This window comes from Fukomys damarensis, unplaced genomic scaffold (assembly GCF_012274545.1).
Source record: "Fukomys damarensis isolate Sample0158 unplaced genomic scaffold, DMR_v1.0_HiC HiC_scaffold_3, whole genome shotgun sequence".
Taxonomy (NCBI): Eukaryota; Metazoa; Chordata; class Mammalia; order Rodentia; family Bathyergidae; genus Fukomys; species Fukomys damarensis.
Genome location: NW_022900915.1, coordinates 22,053,027 through 22,072,397, shown reverse-complemented (window position 1 = coordinate 22,072,397; position 19,371 = coordinate 22,053,027). Strand labels below are relative to the sequence as shown.

The window sequence follows — 19,371 nt, the reverse complement described above, 5'->3', positions numbered from 1 at the left end:
TCAAGTGAATTTTTAATTTCAGATGTCTTAAGTTCTAAGGTTTTTTTATGGTTCTAAATCTCTGAGAACTGCTTTTCTGTCCATTTCAAGTGTGTTTTCATTTACGGTCTATAGTTATAATGGCTGCCTAAAAGTATTTCTTGTTCTAATTATCATAATTATCTGATTATCAGGAGTTAGGCATTAGTTGATTACATTTTCTGTTCACCTTTAGAATTGGTCATATTTTGCTTTTTATGTTTTGGTTGGTTTGTTTTAAGGGTGGGGGTAGAGATTTGACTTGTGACCTTGAGCATGCTAAGCACACTATCAATAAGCGATGACCCCCACCACGTTTTCCTTATTCTATTTTAATTTTGAATCGTGCCCCTGATGCTAGATGTTGTGAATGTTGTATTGTATAGGTTCTAAGTCCCTGTTATATTCCTCAGGAGATTCTCTACTAAAACAAAATCATTAACAATTATCTTGGCTAGGCCAAGACCACAAATACTATCTTTGATTGTCTTTAGCACACAGTCAGTCGTGTTACTTTTCCACCCAGGCAGTTCCTTAAACATCATTTAATTTTCTAAAAGGGTGCAGGTTTGCCTCACATATATGTAACTCAGGGATTAGGCTGAGATACATACGGGTTTACATATGGAACCAGGTGAGCTTTTTCTCTGGCTCACCAGCTACCTCTTTTCTGGGTTCCCTCTGTTAAAAAAATAAATAACGACATGGTTTCTGTTGGTGTTTTAATCACTGGAACTGGTGCTACTGTCTTATATTACTATATAACTAGAGCTTGCTTTTAGGGCACAACTGCAAGAGAAATGGAAAGGGCCACAGGGGACAGAATACTCACTCCCGTATGGTTGATTTTGCAAGTGAACTCAGGCCCTGGCACTTGTGAGGCAGGCAGCACAGTGGCAGAACCACAGAGCCAAATCCCCAGCCCCTGAAAGTTTTTGCTATATTCCCATATTTACCTTGAAGAAACTCCAAGGAGTATATCTGTTAGTTCATCTTGAAGTTTTAATCATAATCGGCAGAAGTGTGGTGTGTTACTTTTCTTTCAATGCTACAGAAGGTGAATTTTGAAGACAAACTGGGTCCAGAATTTAAGAAGTACTATCTAGATCACTTGTCCTCTTCAAAAAGCTTTTTTTTTTTAATTATGCAATGTTAACCCATCGGTCCCATGAATTAAGTATGTCTAGAATCTCGCAAAAATTCAACAGATTTTTTGGGGGGTACCGGGGAATTATTTTTATTAACAAAAGATTTAATATTCTATAACTCATGTGGTTACTGAGCAGTTTTTCCTTCCCATCTTGGGAGAGTCTAAAGAGTGAAAGAAGGGGAGTTCCTAAATCTAAATTAAAGAAACAACAGACAGCCTGACTTGAAACTTGTCAGTCAGTAAACACCAGTACCTTTCTGGATCCGTCTTTGTAAACAGTGATGAAATACACATGGAAAGGAAAAATCTACTGAGCCATCCACACCTATAATGTAGAGAAATTTCAATACCTCCAAAGATTCTTAACATGTATATAAGACTGAGTCCACCTCCAGAAGCATGTTTTACAAACCTGGCTTTCTGTTACGAGTTTTCAAGTGATAGGTCGTGTGTGTGTGTGTGTGTGTGTGTGTGTGTGTGTGTGTGTGTGTGTGTGTGTGTGTGTGATCAAGACATACCTTAAAAGCTTCTTTTGAAAAATGATTTATGCCGGGCGTGGTGGTGCATGCCTGTAATCCCAGCACTTGGGAGGCTGAGGCAGGAAGATCACTGTGAGTTCGAGACCAACCTGGGCTACATAGTGAGTTCCAGGTCATTTTCAACTACATAGTGAAACCCTGTCTCAAAAAAAAAAAGAAAAAGAGAAATGATTTATGCATCCTGTACCAATGCCTCTTGTAACAATAGCAGTTGCAACAGCAGCAGCAATAATCATACATAAATATTAGAAACAATAAGGGTAGCTTGTGGAAGACATTTTGCATTCCAGTACTTGACAGACATCGCACGCACTTCACCCTGCTAAATTGTATTTTTTAGAGGAGGAAAATGAAATATACCAATATCACACAAGTGATTAGAACTAGCATCTACTTTATACAGCTGAAAGTAGGACTTGTAGTTCCTGAGCCAGCATGGATAGCTCCTTCCTACAGATTAAGATAGTGAAAATCTGGTATATTTATTCATTTATTACTCACTTTGTCTGGCAGTAAACTCTACCAGTGGGAGTTCATGGTAGTCTGCTTTATTTCAAAAGTAGGAAGTAAGCCAGAGCTTTAATTTTAAACTTGGACTTCTTGTGAAGCTTTCCATTGTGAGACTTGATCTAATGAATAAAAACAAAACAATCTTAGCAAATTAGTAAAACAGATTTCACATTCCTGAATGGCTTTGGGTACTACCTCTCAAGACATCCAGTAAAATATAAAAATACTATTTCTGTGATTATCAAACTACCCTTAAGTATCACCATCACCAGTCAGCAGTTTCTGTGTCTTTTGCTCAAAGTATCTCCCATGTTACAAAGCCAGTCATATAAATTAAACTTTAAATATGACTCAGGAGTTCCAAAAAATTAATGTTTAGAGATGCATTCCAAAGATAAATGTATCAAACTATATCAGTTAAAAATGAAACCAGTTGATTCTCAGGAGAAAATAACTTTAAAAGAAGCATAGAATAGACAACTTGCTTTTAGTAGAGAACATTTCTAGGATAAAAAAGTATTTGTTCATTCATTAAGTATTTATTGAGCACCTACTGTGTGTGACATTCTGTTCTGGGCATTGGAAATACAGCTCTCCTTTAATCTTTCTCTAAATTAGGGCACAGTCTAGGACAGTGATGGTGAATCTATGGCACGTATGCCACAGCACAGAGATTTCAGCATTGAAATCTCTAAAAGGTTCACCATTGCTATTCTAGGGCCTAATCCTTCAGTCCCCTTTGAAAACTCAACAGTCTCTGTAGTTGAAAGTATTTTCCAGTCCTGTCTACAAAGCTACAACTCATAGACCTCTCTTCTGACCTCCAGACTGCTATATCCAAATGCCTATTCAACATCTCCACCTGAATACCTAATAGAAATCTCAAACTCAGTGTGTCCAGCATACACATGCATGAGCCAAAAGAAAACAACCTAACAAATGAAAACCAACTCCGTGATATAGGAATTTCCCACAGAAAAACAAAACCTTGTAATAATCCAAGGTTCAGAAGTAGTCAGTTCAGAATATGTCCAGAAGCTCTGCATTCATCAGAACTAAGCCACTGATTTCTCGCTGCTCTTCCGAACCCTCCATTGTGCCATATTCAGGTTAGCAGGAGGGACAGTGTAATAACACATCCTTTTCATTTCAGTGAAGCTGCCCAGAAATTCTAGATAACGTACATGCTTACATTTCACTGGCCAGAACTCACAAGTATGGCACACTAGAAAGCATAGCATTTAACATTCGACTAAAATAGGAATAAAATGGACATTAGGAGACAATTGCCTGTCACACTCCCTAAATCCAACCCCCACCCTTCAGTTCTTTGGTTTAGTATCACGTTATCAAAGAGACCTCCTTACCAGCCTGTCTACACTGGGATTCCCTATTGTTAATCTTTTTCCCTTATACAACTTTTTTTCTTTTCCACACCCAGCACTATATGACATACTCTGTGTATGTGTGTGATACACTCTCTTATACATATTTATATATAAATTTGATTATTGAGTGCCCTCCCCTCTATAACTAAAGACTTAGTGCTTTTTCCTGTCAGATAAGTTTGTCAAGAGAGACCTCTGTGAAAAGTTTTTGGAGGAAGAATCAGCTATACAAAAATATAGGAAGAAAACTCAGTCAGAGGGGAACACAAGTCAGAGGCCCAATGGGAGAAACAAAGCCTGCCATTTTTAGGGAAGCCATCCTGTATTTGGAGACAGGACTGGAATATACTCAGTGTTGGGGAGAATGGAAGAAGGTGAAATGGAAGGGACAGCCAAATCATCATGTAGAGTTTTGCCTCTCCTAGATGCAGTAGCGTTTCCAGCCTTGGAGAAGCTCTAGAGATAATTTGTTAAGAGCTACTCAGGAGCTCCTTTCCACATGCCACTACAAAATTAAAACTTCAGTTCTCAGTATCACTAGCCACACTGCAAGTGTTCAGTAGCCACTAACTGCTCCCTTTTTGGACAGTGCAGGTAGAGAAGAACATTCCATGCTCATAGAATTTTCTGTTAGGCAGTGCTGCCCTAGGAACGCCAGTCAAAGGAGAAATAATGCCAAGCTTGCTTAGCCTCTTCCTTGTGATTTTTCTCTCTTAACCTTGGAACTAGTGTTTTTCTATTTAAATGGAAATACATGTGATGCCTAGAAAACTACCATGTGGCCTGTTCCATATGCAAATGTTCTGTCAGATGATTTTTACCTAGGAGAGAGAAGATGGAAGTACTGGTAAATCACTAGCTAAATTCTTAACCTTATTATAAATACATTGCAAATGTAAAAATGCAAAGTGTGGCAGTCATAAATGTGAAAGCGGTTTTCAATTTGTTTTAATAGATATTTTCTGTGTCGTATTATAACCCAGGGACCTTGCTGCAAGAAACTGCCTGGTAGGTGAAAACAACGTTCTGAAAATCAGTGATTTTGGAATGTCTCGGCAAGAAGATGGTGGTGTGTATTCATCTTCTGGCTTAAAGCAGATTCCCATTAAATGGACAGCACCAGAAGCTCTTAATTATGGTAAGAATTAGGTTTTCTTTGTGGTGGTAAAAATAGACTGTATCAGCACAAAACATTCACAAGCAGATTGCAAGTGGGAATGATTGGAGGACAATCACAAATAGTATATAAATGTTCATCCACTGCATTAGACTTGAACACAAACTTAATTCATTGAAGTTATTGGTCAGATTTTGGTATATAGGAATGCTAGATGAAAAACCAGACATAAACACTTTTAAATATGACTATAGATTGGAGAGTTTTTTCCCCCAAAATTGATTATTTTAATAGATTCCACACAGAGTAAGACAGTGCAGTGGGTCTGTACCATTCCTCGGAATGTCTTCAATGGTCCAACAGCCTCTTCTGATATTGGGCTCCTAAAACATCAAGTCAATTGATTCCTTAGTTTCTCACCCCCAAAACAACATAGTTTCTTAGTCACTCAGTTTCTGGAACTTACATAAATCTTGAAGAAAGCAGGAATTGGGAAATAAATTTTAAAACAGTGATTTTTTTTTTTCACTTGAACTTTTTTGTGTCCTTGTAAATGGACATAAGATTAGCTTGCATTATCTGTAGTTAGGATGAAATGAACCAAATAAGTGAGTAATCTCAAGAATTCAGAAAAAAGACCAGAATGTGCTTTAACTGAAATTAGGGATTACATTTTCATTAATGGAAACAGCATATAAACCTAGGGGTTGGTGTGCTCACTTCGGCAGCACATATACTAAAATTGAAACCTAGGGATTAGTGAATGCATATGTTTTGAATTAAAATATAAAATATTTCTTGGACTAAAAATGAAAAATTACCCCATCATAAAAAGTTATAAAGAAATTATAAATGCTTTAATGTCATGCCTAAGTGAAAGCTAACCTGTTTAAAAAATTGAGGTAAAATCCATATAAGGTTAGATTAACCATTTTAAAGTGAACAATTCAGTAGCACTTAATGTTAATCACAATGTTGGGCAACTAGTGTCTCTATCTAGTTTGTTTGTTTTGGTTTTTTTCTTCATTATAAATAAAATTACCCAGTTAAAGCATTTTCTCTTCAGTTGCCTATCAGCCAATGGCAACTACTAATCTGCATTTTATTTCTGTGTGTTTACCTCTTCTGGATATTTCACATAAATGGGATTAGGTATGTAGATTTTTATGTCTGGCTTCTTTCATTTAATACACTGTTTTCAAGGCTCATTCACATTGAGCATTATCAGTACTTTATTCCTTTTCAAGGCCGAATAATATTTCATTCTGTAGATGTAACACAGCTTGTTTATGCGTTCATCCATTTCATGCATATTTGGGCAGTTTTCACATTTTGGCTCTTGTGACTAGAGCTACATTGTATATGAAGTTTCATTAAGTGCTGGTATTCAGTTATTTTTAGGTGTATACTCAGAGCCATAGGGTCATTTTATATTTAACTCCTGGAGGAACCACCAAATGTTTTCCAGGTAAAGCTTTTGAATGCAGTTGGTTTAAGAAGCTTGTTGGGGCTGATTCAGACACCATCATAATACTAGTTCACCCTTTGTCTTCTGTGTGCCAGGAGAAGAGATTTTTTTTACATTTCCTACTGACTGCAAACCAATCTACTCTTATAATCCAGAGAAGGTGGCAGGCCTGATAATTTCCGTAGTGATTCTTTTCTGGTACAGTTGTTATTCTAGGGTTATATTGCTGAGGGGAACAATCCAGGATAAAAGATGACAAAGCATTTTTACCTGCAAAGGAAGCTGTACCTAGACTTGGAAGTCCTGAAAAAATATACCAGTAAAATCCAGCCCTTGAATTTGTTAACCAGATTCTCTGCCTTATATAGCCTTTTAAAATCCTCTATTTCAGAAGTTATACCACATAAAATTTTACCTCTTGACCATTGTATTGTAGTCCTGAACCTGGATAAAGTATTTACAAATCAGAGTTCTAATTTCAGGTGCCTCTAATAGCCAGACCTAAATGCTTTTTAATAAGAACAGGTGTGAAAATTTTTGATTGACAATGAGAGACACTTTTTAGCAGTCTTTTATACTAACTTTATAGGATGCAGAATAAATCAGATGAAAAAGAGGTAGACAAGGAAGGAGTCTCTAGTATTTATTACCCAATCCATTGAAGAAATTCCTCAAAGAGTCTACAAGGCGCAGGCCATCCTGAGAAACTGTATTGGTTCTCATAAACATTAAAGTACTAAAGATTGGTTCTAAATCTTGGCATTTTTTAAACAAGAAAAACACAAGTATTTCTAGTCATACTTCTTCTATTTCTAGTCATACTTCCTATTTCTATTCCTACTTCTTTCATGTTTGGTATAAATAACATTTTGTGTTTGGTGGACACTTTCAGCCTCATTTCTAAGATTCTTTTCTTTCCCACTGATTCTTTTCTTCACTCTTGGCTCTGACTGTTGAAATACTTACTGCCCAAATCTCCCATGAAGTGTGGTGTCAGGGCAGATGGATAAAACCTCCCATCAAAGGAACCTCTCAAAACTTTGGCTTAGGGATATAGGATAAATTTTATTTGGTTAATGTTAATTTTTGTAAAGATGATACATATCCTTGGGTCTGCAGTGCACCACTAGCTCTAGCCACTTAATTTTTCTTCCTACAGGCAAATATTCTTATCATATTCGTCCTGTTCTTACCAATTTCTTGACTGCTTATTTATATATATTTGCCCCCTAACAATTGCTTTTTAAATTTGGAATGGAAACATATTCAAAGACTGACAAGCATCACTACCATCCTCAGTCATAGCTTTCACCACTGGTGCTGCTAAGAGCAAATATGAGGCCGGGAATTTAGCTCAGTGGTTCCGGCGCCTGCCTCACAAGTACAAGGACCTGAGTTCAATCCCGGCACCAAAAAAAAAAGCAAATATGATGCTCATCTCCACCTAAGAAGTAAAATCATACATTCGTCAATTATTGAAAAGAAAGCTTTCCACTTATAACCTGCTAGTTTGGAGCTGCTGTGTTCTCTAATTTAAGTACTGTGACATAACCACACATACTCTGAAGTGCAAAGGAGGCAGGATTTTAGCTGAGAGTCCAGAATCAGGTGAGCCATCTCTGCCCGTGCTTCCTCATTTGTAAAGTGGAAGATGATAGTACCTTTTTCTCTACAAGGGTATTATAAGGATCAAATGAGAGATAGAAAAGCCACAAAATGCTATACTATAAATTGTGACTTGTCTTGGCCTGTTAAAATTATCCAGCAAAACCAGGTTCAAAAGTCAGTTGAGCTAAGTTATAAACTTCACTTGTGGAGTGTGATTTCAGTTTATATATAATGTGCCTGTCTTGATTTCTGCCCAAATATTTTCTACAAGTTAAGATATTTGACTCTAGATAACTTACTTTTTAAAAAAGAAATTAGTCTTAATTTGCAGCCATTGAATGACTTTCGTGAAAAGTATTAAATTATTGGATGCCAAACATGAAAAGCATTGATATGCAGTGAAGAAAATTAATGTTCTCTCAACAGTGCAGTGAATGTCCTTAATTACTGTCTACTTAGAAGGGCACCACTCCAAACAGCTGGAGCTGATGGACACTGACTGCTCTCCAGGCTTAGGACAGTTACCAGAGCACAGGGACACTCTCCTCTTCATTCTGCTTTCTTCAACAAAGAGAAGAGGCCATTCTCTTTTAAAGAAACAGGACATTTTTAGAGGAGGGGCATTCTTAAATCCTGGAGTGGCAGGGCTGAGGCAAGAAGCTACAAGAGGAATAGAAAATGAAGTCATTCAAGAAAACTTCACCATTGTAGATGGAGTGTAGTTTAGTTTAGTTATGATGCCCTGTACATCAAATTAAATAAAAATACAAATGTGTTGCGAGAGTCTTGGAAATGTTTCTCCTCTTAGAGACTGGAAATAATTTTTCTGCTGCCCCTCCTTTATTTCACGTCATCTCCAAAAGACATCTTGTCTTGATTTTTATCTGTGCTTCTCCTCAAGGCTACCAAAAACAATGCATTCTCAGAGTTTAGCTCATATAGCTCAATAAAACAGGTGCACCAAGATATTTTAACAAAACAAGGCACCATGTAATTTGAAGAAGCTGTTTTTATCAGCTGGCTATGTTAATTTCCACTCTATTCAAAATGCATAGAAAAATATATTTTCCATAAATGAAACTATCAGTGGAAAAAATGAGACCTTTAAGCATGTAAGAATATATGTAAACAGTGACGAGTAAAAAAAATTGAAGTTAAAAAACTTTCCTTACTGCTTTAAGTTTGTAATTTTAGTAGAAAGAAAATGATGCAGGCAGAAGACAAAATGCAGGAATCCAACTTATTTAATCTTCTAGGCACTGATGTATACTTTTTTCCCCCTATAAATCATTCACCTCATTCGAATACCGTAAGTAAGGTGGCATGCTTGCTGAACTATCTGGTCTTATGGTTTGATTAAACTAATATCCTGAAGATTGTTCATTTGGTAACATCAGTAGTCCCAAAATTTAAAAAGAGTGAAGAGAACAGGATCATTAGCTGAGTGCCTTGGCCAGGTATAAATATGTGACTGTGTGGCCAACAGGAACAGTCCCTCCCTTGCCCCCCGTGCCTCACATAGTTGTGGTTGTTGTCCTCCTTCCAGGGAGATACAGCTCTGAGAGTGACGTGTGGAGCTTTGGCATCCTCCTGTGGGAGACCTTCAGTTTAGGGGTCTGTCCGTACCCTGGCATGACAAATCAGCAAGCACGGGAGCAAGTGGAGAGAGGTAAGCCAAAGACACGGGCAGTGACTGTTCAAAGCCAGCCCCAGGTGCCTCTGCTGGCCAGATTGCCGGGGGCAGGAGATGTTACCAGTGCTGTCTTGGTACAGAAGAGCAGACATGTTAGATGCATCTGCTCTGCTTTTGAATCTGATGGATGGTGTGACTCATATTGTCTCAGTGTGCAACCATGCTGGCCTAGAGAATGAATGATTTCTCAGAGAACAGACTGAGCCTCTCTGGGCCCTCCATGATTGAATTATCACAACCAAGAGCACCCAGCATTAGGCAGACTCCCACAAGAAGCTCCAAAGCCAAGAATTCTACAAGAGGTCTTTTGTTTAGAACGTAAGTGTAAGGGAAAAAACAAAATCAGAAGTAAACCTGTTTGGGCAAGGACCTCTCTCAGAGCTAGGCAGTTTTTCTTGGGGAAAGGGGAAAAACAATGGCCAGATACAATATGCTTCACTAATTAAACTTCTCTCAATTTATCTCTTCTCTTTGGCCGAGTCCCCCACATTACACAATGAAAACAAGTACTTTAAAGGATCACAACACACTAGAAATGGAAAGAGCTAGGCTTTTCTTCCATCTCTTCTCTGCCCAGCAGGATATCTTCAGTGTCACACAGGGAAGCAGGGTACTGTTCCCCAACCTCCAAACCAAATAAACCCCTTAGCAATATTGATAACCGAGATGCTCAGCCTTCAGGAAGAAACTTTTAATGATTTGTGACACTTGTCATGTGGTCCCAGATCAGAAATGGGAGTAAGTAGGTAATGATCACACCCTTTGTAGTCCACAGCTTCAACAAGAGCACTCTTGATAAAATGGCAGGGCCCTAGCAGCTGGGTACCCAAGGGTTGCTGAATTAACTGAGTTTACAGACAAACACACCATGCAGCACATGACTAGGACCCTGCCAGACAGCCGCTTGTAAAAGAACAACTCATATTCACTTCTGTTAAACTAGTGCCTATAAAATCCTCATCTCTCTTCATCTTCAAAACCCTAAGTTGTAGAGATGATTTTTTCAGCCTGCCCTCAAATTATAATTCTAGAAGCAAATACTTAAGCAACTACAATATTCTTTAGTATATGCATATTTCAGACTTTCTGACAAATGAATAAAAATTGTTTTTTGAACTAAGTGATGGCTCTAATATTAAATTCTATACCACCTATGAGATAGAGAATTGTGCCTTGAAATCAATTTTATTTCTATTACACCTACAACATAGACACTAAATTTTATAAATTGTAAACATTTATAGCTTATCTGCATTCTAAATTCTCTGTTATTCTCTTGGGCCTTCAGGATACCGGATGTCAGCCCCTCAGCATTGTCCAGAGGATATCTCTAAAATTATGATGAAGTGTTGGGATTATAAGCCTGAAAATCGACCCAAATTCAGTGATCTTGTGAGAGAGCTCGATATCATCAAGAGGAAAATCACATAGTCACAGAAGAGTTCCAAGCTTGCCTTCAGGACTCTGTCCTCCAGCAGAATAATACTGTTCCCCTTAACAATGAGTTCATACCACATTACCTGCAGCCATCTTCTAAGGTTATTTTTTTATTAACTGGGGTTTTAAAAATATGTTCCACTTTAAAATATGTCAAAGTCAAATGTATTCAAGAACTGCTCCCACCAAAGGCTTTATGAGCAGTCCTAGCATATCAGACCACTGTAAATAGGAAAGCACAGGCTCTAAATGTGTGAAGGATGAAAATATCAATCTTTGTTATACGTAGGACCACTGATGTTTCTCAAAGGTTTTCTACTTCAGGCACAGTTCTCAGGCTGCTGTCTCCTGCCATAGACCTACCCAGTTGGTGCTATAAACTGCATTGGTGATGTATCTGCAGGATACATTCCAACCACGGTTGGCTTTCTGCTCTGCCAAGGGATCATAACTTTAAATATAGCCATGTTTTAATCTTGTATTGGGAATTACTTGGATCTCACAGGTCATTCTTTTCCTTTTTTGTGCCAGAAATAAGCCCAGTAAGAACCATCTTGCTCTTGCATTATTGAAGTTGTTTTCCTCCTTCTTGGTCTGAGCATCAGAAAATGATGCATGCAATGTGCTCAAAGAACACATGGTTAACACATGGTTAGAGGTTAGGCAGCTGATTTTAAAGGATGTTACAGAGAGCTGGACAGTGAAAACCAGGTGTGACGGGGGGCCATCTGGGAGAAAGAGCAGGCAGAGTGGTCATCAAAGTAGAGAACAGAGACATAATTCTGCCTTCTTACCAGATTTGGTCCTTTGTAAACGCATACACATACACCTATCCCTTTTCTGTTCTCTGCATTCATCCACAAGGTCCAAAGGAATGTTTCAGTATTTCATAGAGAGATCCCTCTTAATGGCAACAACAACAAAAAATTCTTCGAGAGACACTACAAGTCCACAGAATAATGGCATAGTTCTGGTTAAGTATCTTCATCATAGAGGAGGTACCCCAGAATGTAATTCCCTTCATTTTTACTAGTTTCCAGAGCTGTCATACCCCTGATTCTGGTTCACAGACACATTTGCGTGAGTCAGTACACATGCGCACGCGCGCATACACACACAACTGAATAAGGCAGAAACCTATGAAATAGATGGTTCAGGAGTCAAGTGAATGTTAATGAGAACAAGATCTAGGAATGGCCCTCCTGTTTGCACTTTTCCCCTTCATTTACCCTCATACTGCTCCCTGGGAGTCTTTATCAATAGCTGACAGGTATGCAAGCACAGTGCTTAAGATGTCTTATGTGGATAAAATTAACACAGAGTTGAGACTAGGATTCTGTTGCAGTGACTCTTAGCTGCATGCAAGGAACTTACCCCTTGGTCTGTGTACAGTTGCCTCTTAGAATATATACATGAGAGATGGTTATGCTCAGCAGTAAATATGGCTCAGATAAATATCACTTTAGTGATTTGGTCTGTGTTCACTGGAAGAGCCTAAGGGATACAAAGTTCCTCCTGCCCTCGCCAGCTGTTTGCTGTATGTGAATATCATTGTTCAGAATGCTCACCAACACTTATGAAGGCTACAAATGGGATACAGAAGAGAAAAATGGCTTGTGTCTATCATTTCAATATCTTTGCAGACTTGGTACACATGTACTGATTAATGCATTCAGAGTAAAATGAAAGCATAATGAACTTGCCCTCAAAAGTATTTTGCAACACATAAAGCCACTTCTTTTTAATCAGCATGGTTCTCCTTTAGGTCAAATATTGTAAAGAAGTATAAATGTTTTTTGATAGCATACACCCTAGTAAATCAGAGTAAAAACTCATGAATTAAGATTAAATGCCATCCTTCAAATGCACTAATAGAAGAGTTCTCCTATTACTTCAGTATTTCCAGGTGAACCTGTTTGTAATATTCTTTTAAAAAGAAGAAAGCCTCTCGTCACTTAGCGACCTTAGCACTAAGCTTCGAGCACAGAGAAAGAATGATGGTTTGGGCTTTAATTTTGTGAACAAGTCCTGAAGTTTAATCCTTGAATTCTGGTATAAAGAGTGAACGTGGCATTGATATTTCACTCATCCGGGCTGTTAGAATTTGCAATTCACATCATAACTCTGTACTTAAATTACAAAAGCTTTTCAAAACATCATGACATTTGCAGCATTTAAATGTTATTTCATTCTTTGTCCTAAAGCAAGCAGTGGTACAGTTCAAGATTAATAACTCATTGGGAGTCTTTCAGGATCATATCAGTTTTATAGAATGTTAAATTTAATATAGGCACATACATTAAGAAAAGCTTATGCAAACCATTTTATTGTTAATTTTGTCATGCTTGAAGCATAATTTATTCATCCCTTCTGTCACTGATAATTATTGGAATTATGTACTTTAGGAGGCTAATCCATACCCAAAAAGCACACGTGTAAATACTAATTTGAATTTTCAAGTTGGTGGAGGGTAAAGAGGCTTCAGAACTGCACAAAATTCCATGCCTTGTTTAGTAAAAAACAGTTGGAACCAACCAAATTGCCACTCGTCTAGACGTAATTAAGTCCAGTCACAAATCTTTGTGTTATTAATGGATTATCGAAGAGTATATCACCTCAGTATATATAGCTCCACTCATAATTACTTGAATTAATGGCAGGGAGGGATCAGGCAGTCTGACTTTCACGTGCATTTTTCTACCTTGAATCACCAAGGAGCCTTTTTGAGAAATACTTCAGTAGTTAATTTCTTCAAGGAAATGACTTTTTAATGTCAAATTAGCATTACCAGTTTTTTATTCCATGTAATCTAAGGTAACTTCACAAAGCCAACATATTATTTCTCTCCCAGGAAAATAATAAAAAACACTATCAGATTTTGTTAAAACTTTTGGCAACTGAGGCTTTATTTCAGCTCATCCTGCTACAAGGTCCCAAGTGAAAAGTCTCATGTAATTGTTTCTCTTTTATCTCCCAAATTTAATATAGGTAATAAAGTTCCTCATCTATACTTGACCATTTTCTCACAAATACAGTATTACCAAAATATTTACTAGCAGATCAGTAGAGCCCAGGAACCTAATTGTATTAAGTATCATTAAGCACATTTCACAGTTGTTTTTTACCTTAAGGTTATTTAGGAAAGAAAACAAAATGTCTTGTCATTGAAATAATTTTAATTTTCTTTAAGCCACAACATAGTTTTTCCTGTCTCAGTTTTATCATACAGTTTTATAAAGTTTGACTAGTACCACTCAAATAAATATGGCTTTATGATATTGATGTAAGAGTGTGTCAAGAACAAAGTGTTTTACAGTATGTGCCACACATTGAAGAACTTGTAGCAGGATAACAAAACTCAGAATGCACAAATATGGATCTGTATTGTATACATCACCGTTCGGAATTATCTCAGTCAAACCACTTTATAATTTTTTTGAGTCATCAGATATTTGAAGGGTGTTAACTGATACTCTATTTTATGTACTGTTTTGTGGCCATGTTTCATTTGAAGTGAGATTAATTGGTATCTTCTTAGAAGGGCTTGTTTGCCTCAGGGCCTTCTTTTTATACACATTCCTTTTATCACACAGCTGATATTTCAGATGTTTCCTATCAACAGAACTGGCTGTCTCTAAGTAGTGTTCTGGGTCATGAAAAGACTTTTGTGTTAGGTCAGGCTGCTTACATAAAACAGGACTCTAAAAAGAACAACAACGAGATTGAAAAAGACATGTTTTCTTTATGTTTTAATATCTGAATTAAATCAGATTTTATATGAAAATGAGTTTGTTTCCATTTTACTATAAAGTTAGCATGAAAGTTCACCATTAAAATGAAGTTCACCTCTTCTATAACTGGTTTATACATATCAGAATTTTTAATAATTTATTTTTATCTGGTTTGATTAATTTCACATCAACTCTGAACACTATATTATTTGGGAGAATCCAGAATTGCATATTCATTTTTGCAAAGGAAGACACTGATTTAAAAAGTCAAGATTTCTTGTACCAAGATTACATGCTTAACAGAGTTATTGGTACAGATTTAAAGTCTCATAAAGTTCTCATTTAAAAAATAGTAGTGTAACACAGAAGGTATATAAACTGTGTCTTAGCCATAATTCAATTTTAAACATTTAGTACACTCTGAAAACCATCCCTCTGCCTTGTACTGATGCCAAGATTAAATTTTCAATTGTTAAAATACAGACACTAAGAATCACTTAGCTACCTAATGAGGATTGAGATTCTTCAGCAGTAGGAAAGTCCTGCCATGTTATGTTCTTCCTCGCTTTCAACTGCACAGGAGTACAAGCGTGGCCTTAGTGCATCTGTTAATGAGACACTGAGGCAAGCTTGCACAAAGGCAAAGGAGGGAAGAACCAGTTCCTCTACAGAGAACGTGGAAAAATTAAAATGAAACAAAGATTTGGACAGTGTCACTTGGAAGCCAGAGGAAAAAAGTGCCATGAAGCCAGATCCTTTCCTACAGGAAATAAGATCACTAGAGCCAAAAGAGGCAAGGTGTCTCCTACTAGTCAGTGTGCGGCCCTTTGCAGGAGCAAACCAATAACCCGCCCCTTGCTTGAGAAGTTGGTTCCCATCCCAGTCCGGTCACTGCTGCTCTGGGTGACCCTGCCACTCAGTGGATTTGGTCATACATGTTTGCAAAGAGTACCCAAAGTCTCTACGTTTGCATTAGTTCTGTTTAGTAGTGCTTAAACTAAGATCGGTGGTAATTCATACTTTACTAGAAATCTTTGTTTGCAGTGAACTTAATGTGTGCTAAATCCTTCTACCTGAAAAGACCCACTTCACATTTTGACTCATGTTGAGGAAATGGTTCCTCTTATACTTACACACAAGGGGACCATACAGCTTTGAACTGTACTCTAAGGAAACAATCCCTTAGGGATATGGGGAAATACCAGCGAGGTAGCCTTAATGAGGTTACATTTGAGGGAAAGGAGTCTTAGAAACATTCCATAGCCAATCAGAATACAGCATGGATAAAGCAAGCACAGAAGGGCAGAGAAAGACATCCAGAAAGGAAGCTTGAGAGGAGACGAACGACAAAGCAGCAATGCAGAGTCTCAAAGGCTAACTTTCCAACAAGGAAGCGCAGTACTAAGGGAACTGGAGGAGCTTCCTGCTGCGTGTTATTAAGTATTGCATGCCTCATAACTCTGCAATACTTTAGCAAAGGGCACTCCGCTGTGTATTGGTTTCATTTTCTTTAGGCTCCCTGTCATGTCTGCAAGTAGCTGCTATTGAATCAGAGTGGCCACTGCTCTCTTCTGTAAGGTTGCAGTGATGGTGATGCAGCCCTTCCTAAGTAGTTGGTCGCTGAATAACAGTACACAACTGTCTAGGGTGGCCAGCACTGCAAGAAAATTGCTGTGAAAATTCCTATTTTTCATTTTACTAATGGTGTCCTTGTGGTATAACATATTTAGTTGCCCTCCTTACTAGCAAACTTTTAAGAACCCAAAATGAAAATATTTGAGACTCGTTCTAAATTCAGATCTTAAATTTCTAAGCTATCTTCCCAAATGTCACCACTGAGGCTAACGTTCAAAAGTTCTGCAAAGTAATAAAGTTTTAAGTTATAATAACAACCCCAGTAGCAGAATTTTATGTTGTCCCTCAGTTTTATTCATTCGTGTCAGGTGCACAGAACACTGGAAGGTGCCAATTTTTCTGGTATTTGTTTTATTCTGGTTAGTATTTCCTTTCCTCATCATCAGTTTCCTGATCTTTTGCTCTGAACAAATAAAAAAAGCCATTATCAGCAGCTTGTATTGAATAACACCATATGTAGCCTCAACTAAAGTTTCTTCTCAGGTGCTCAGAGGCCCCCTGCCTTACAGGGACCTGAGGCATCTACTCACCAAGGCTGCTTGTGCACTCAGTATGTGACTGCCTTCATGTTTTGCACAGCTGAGTGTACAAAGATCTTGTTGTGGCCCTTGTTGCAGAGATAGGATGAGGAGGTGCCAGATGTGTTATATAAATGGCACTATTAGTAGAGGCTTTGGGATGTGCAAGACTACTGTGGAGATGTGTCCAGGGAAAGCAGCCTATTTTCTTGGCCAATTAAACCAATCAGGGGACTTCCTATCCACCCCAAAGCAGTGATAAAACACTAATTACCTTAACCCCCTGGACATAACTAAGTTTTTCCATTTCATTATTTTATGCCAACATTTTTTATATTTCCTTACACTTTCCTTGTAACAAATGTTTGAAAGCATTTCATTTATGCAGTGTTAAATGATTTTTCATAGCATCAATAAAGAGAGGAGCTAATCTTAAGTCCAAAACAAGCCAATCTATCTTATTCAACAGACCCCCAGTCACCATTGTATTACATCAGCAGCTCTACTCTACAGTTCCCCCCAAAACAGTGCCTTCCTCAAAAGGCAAACATTTCACCTTTTACCTATCTCTTGGGGATGTCTTTAGTACCAGAGTAAGGACATTCTAAATGCCACTCATAGCAGACTCTGAAATAACAGTAAGAAGACAGATTGCAAACTATAACCATAAAAGCAGACAACAGGAACACCACTTTCCCCTGTATGTCAGTTAGACGCCCCTACAGAAACTATAACCATGTAAGTGATTCACCCAGTCATAGGACATCGGATTTTATTTTTAAAGCACAGGTCAGATACCAATGGGCTGTGTCAGATGGGAGAGATACAAGATGTCTATAAGAAAGAAATCCCTACAGTGGAGCAACAAAAGCTTGAGTGCAAAAAAAAAAATGTTGATTCCAAACTCACTAGTATTTTGTTCATGCACCTCTTGTCAAATAACATGACACTGAGGTCTTGTTTGAGATGCCTGAACAGTCTTCATAGTACAAAAGCTTACATTCCCGCCATTGAGGTACAGATGTCTAAGTGCCCTAGATTCAAAATCTTAACTTCTGAGAGGGAATTCTGTGAAAAGATCATTCTGGCAGTCCTTGCCAGCTCATCAATCCATGCTGTTTTTTTAAAATCCAGAAGTGGGGACATAGACGATATCAGGCGCATTCTGGGTGGTATGGCCATGGACCTGGGGGAGGGGATCTCACATAGGAATTTTCCTCTTACAAATTACTTAACTTGTGTAGAAATAAACTTGTCTACCTGCTTTTAAGAAATGCCAGACTGGTGTCCAAAAACTTGGAGTGCAGGATGCCCAGAACCATGGTTGATGTAACTTTGAACATTTTCTCCTAACCCAAAGTACAGCAGTTCCTGTGTTTAGACCGTCAGAGGCTGTAGAGGCCCATCCCCTCTAGTCAGAATTGCATTCCTTCAGCTACAGTGAGAAGACTGAGTCCAGCAAACGTCCAATCCCAACAACAGTGAGTCTGTCATGATTCCTCCTTAGATGCTAGGCCTTTCATATCTGCAGTGTACAGAACAGATACACATTCCCAGTGGGATTCACTAGTTTTGTCTTTAGTTCCAAAGAGACTGATTTTCATAACTCACCTCATTTCCCGTAGAGTATTTTATAATAATTCTAAATTCAATCCTAGATACAGGTTCTGAGCATCAAATCAAAATCAAAGATATGGGGAAACTTGGTTCTCATGACTAAAGTGACCAGGAAGTGAAACTCCTGTCACTGTTCCTGTGCTCACTTGAATATTTCACTTTTCTAAATAACATGTCAGTCAGCCAATTTCACCCTGGCAATGTGGACTAATAACCAAGAGCATAGAGCCAATGGGCCATTTCTATGACTTATTCTCCTTCATAAGCCATTGAGATTTATCATAAGAAATGGGTTCTCTAGTAAGACACCTATAGGTTTCCTGTTTGTGTCCACATATATTCATGTAGATAGCCTTACTGAGCAACAGAGTGTAGTGGGGGTTGATGGTGCACATTCTGCTGACTATGCTACTACCATTTGTGTTCCTTGGTTTGGTCTGGCTTCTGCTTTGGGCCCTAAAAAATTGAAAGTCTCTCAAGTCATTTCTTATGATGACATAGGGTTAAGAAAAGCAAAGCCAGATAAATACAAGAGAATAAAATCAAGCTGTCAAAAGTTCCATGCACAGCTCTGACTTGTCTAGGAATCTAGGCAAATTGAAAGCAAAGACAAGAAATACAAATGGTACCCATGCTGTGTGACCAGGGAAGCTCACTAGCCTGAGTCACTACCACTTTCCTGGTACAGGCCCCCAGCAAGTGGCTATGCAAATGTGGTTTTTCCAATTTCCTCTCTTCCCTTTACTAGAAGATGAACTTAGGGTGATGGGCAGGGAGTGGGGTGCCCACAGCTACTTGTTTCCAGGTATGTTCCATCCGCAGGCAGCTTTTGAGCAAGCACCCCTGTGCCTAACAAAGTTTTCTAGCAGCAATGTGTGGTCATTTCATGTCATGTTAAAGCACCTTTAATCTTTTTTATTATTTTTAAATAATATATTTGTT

At 38.1% G+C, this 19,371-nt stretch overlaps 1 protein-coding gene across 2 annotated transcripts in view; it reads left to right on the top strand.

The window, feature by feature from the left end:
- The window catches only part of Fer (FER tyrosine kinase), a 360,047-nt gene extending 346,916 nt beyond the window's left edge, over positions 1 to 13,131 (top strand). For both annotated transcript variants that reach the window (XM_033767413.1, XM_033767416.1), the window contains 3 exons: positions 4,589 to 4,743; positions 9,345 to 9,467; positions 10,780 to 13,131. In XM_033767413.1, the coding sequence (XP_033623304.1) occupies positions 4,589 to 4,743; positions 9,345 to 9,467; positions 10,780 to 10,922 (421 nt within the window). In that variant the 3' untranslated portion in view covers positions 10,923 to 13,131. The remainder of the gene's footprint in view (positions 1 to 4,588; positions 4,744 to 9,344; positions 9,468 to 10,779) is intronic.
- Positions 13,132 to 19,371: the final 6,240 nt, after the last annotated feature.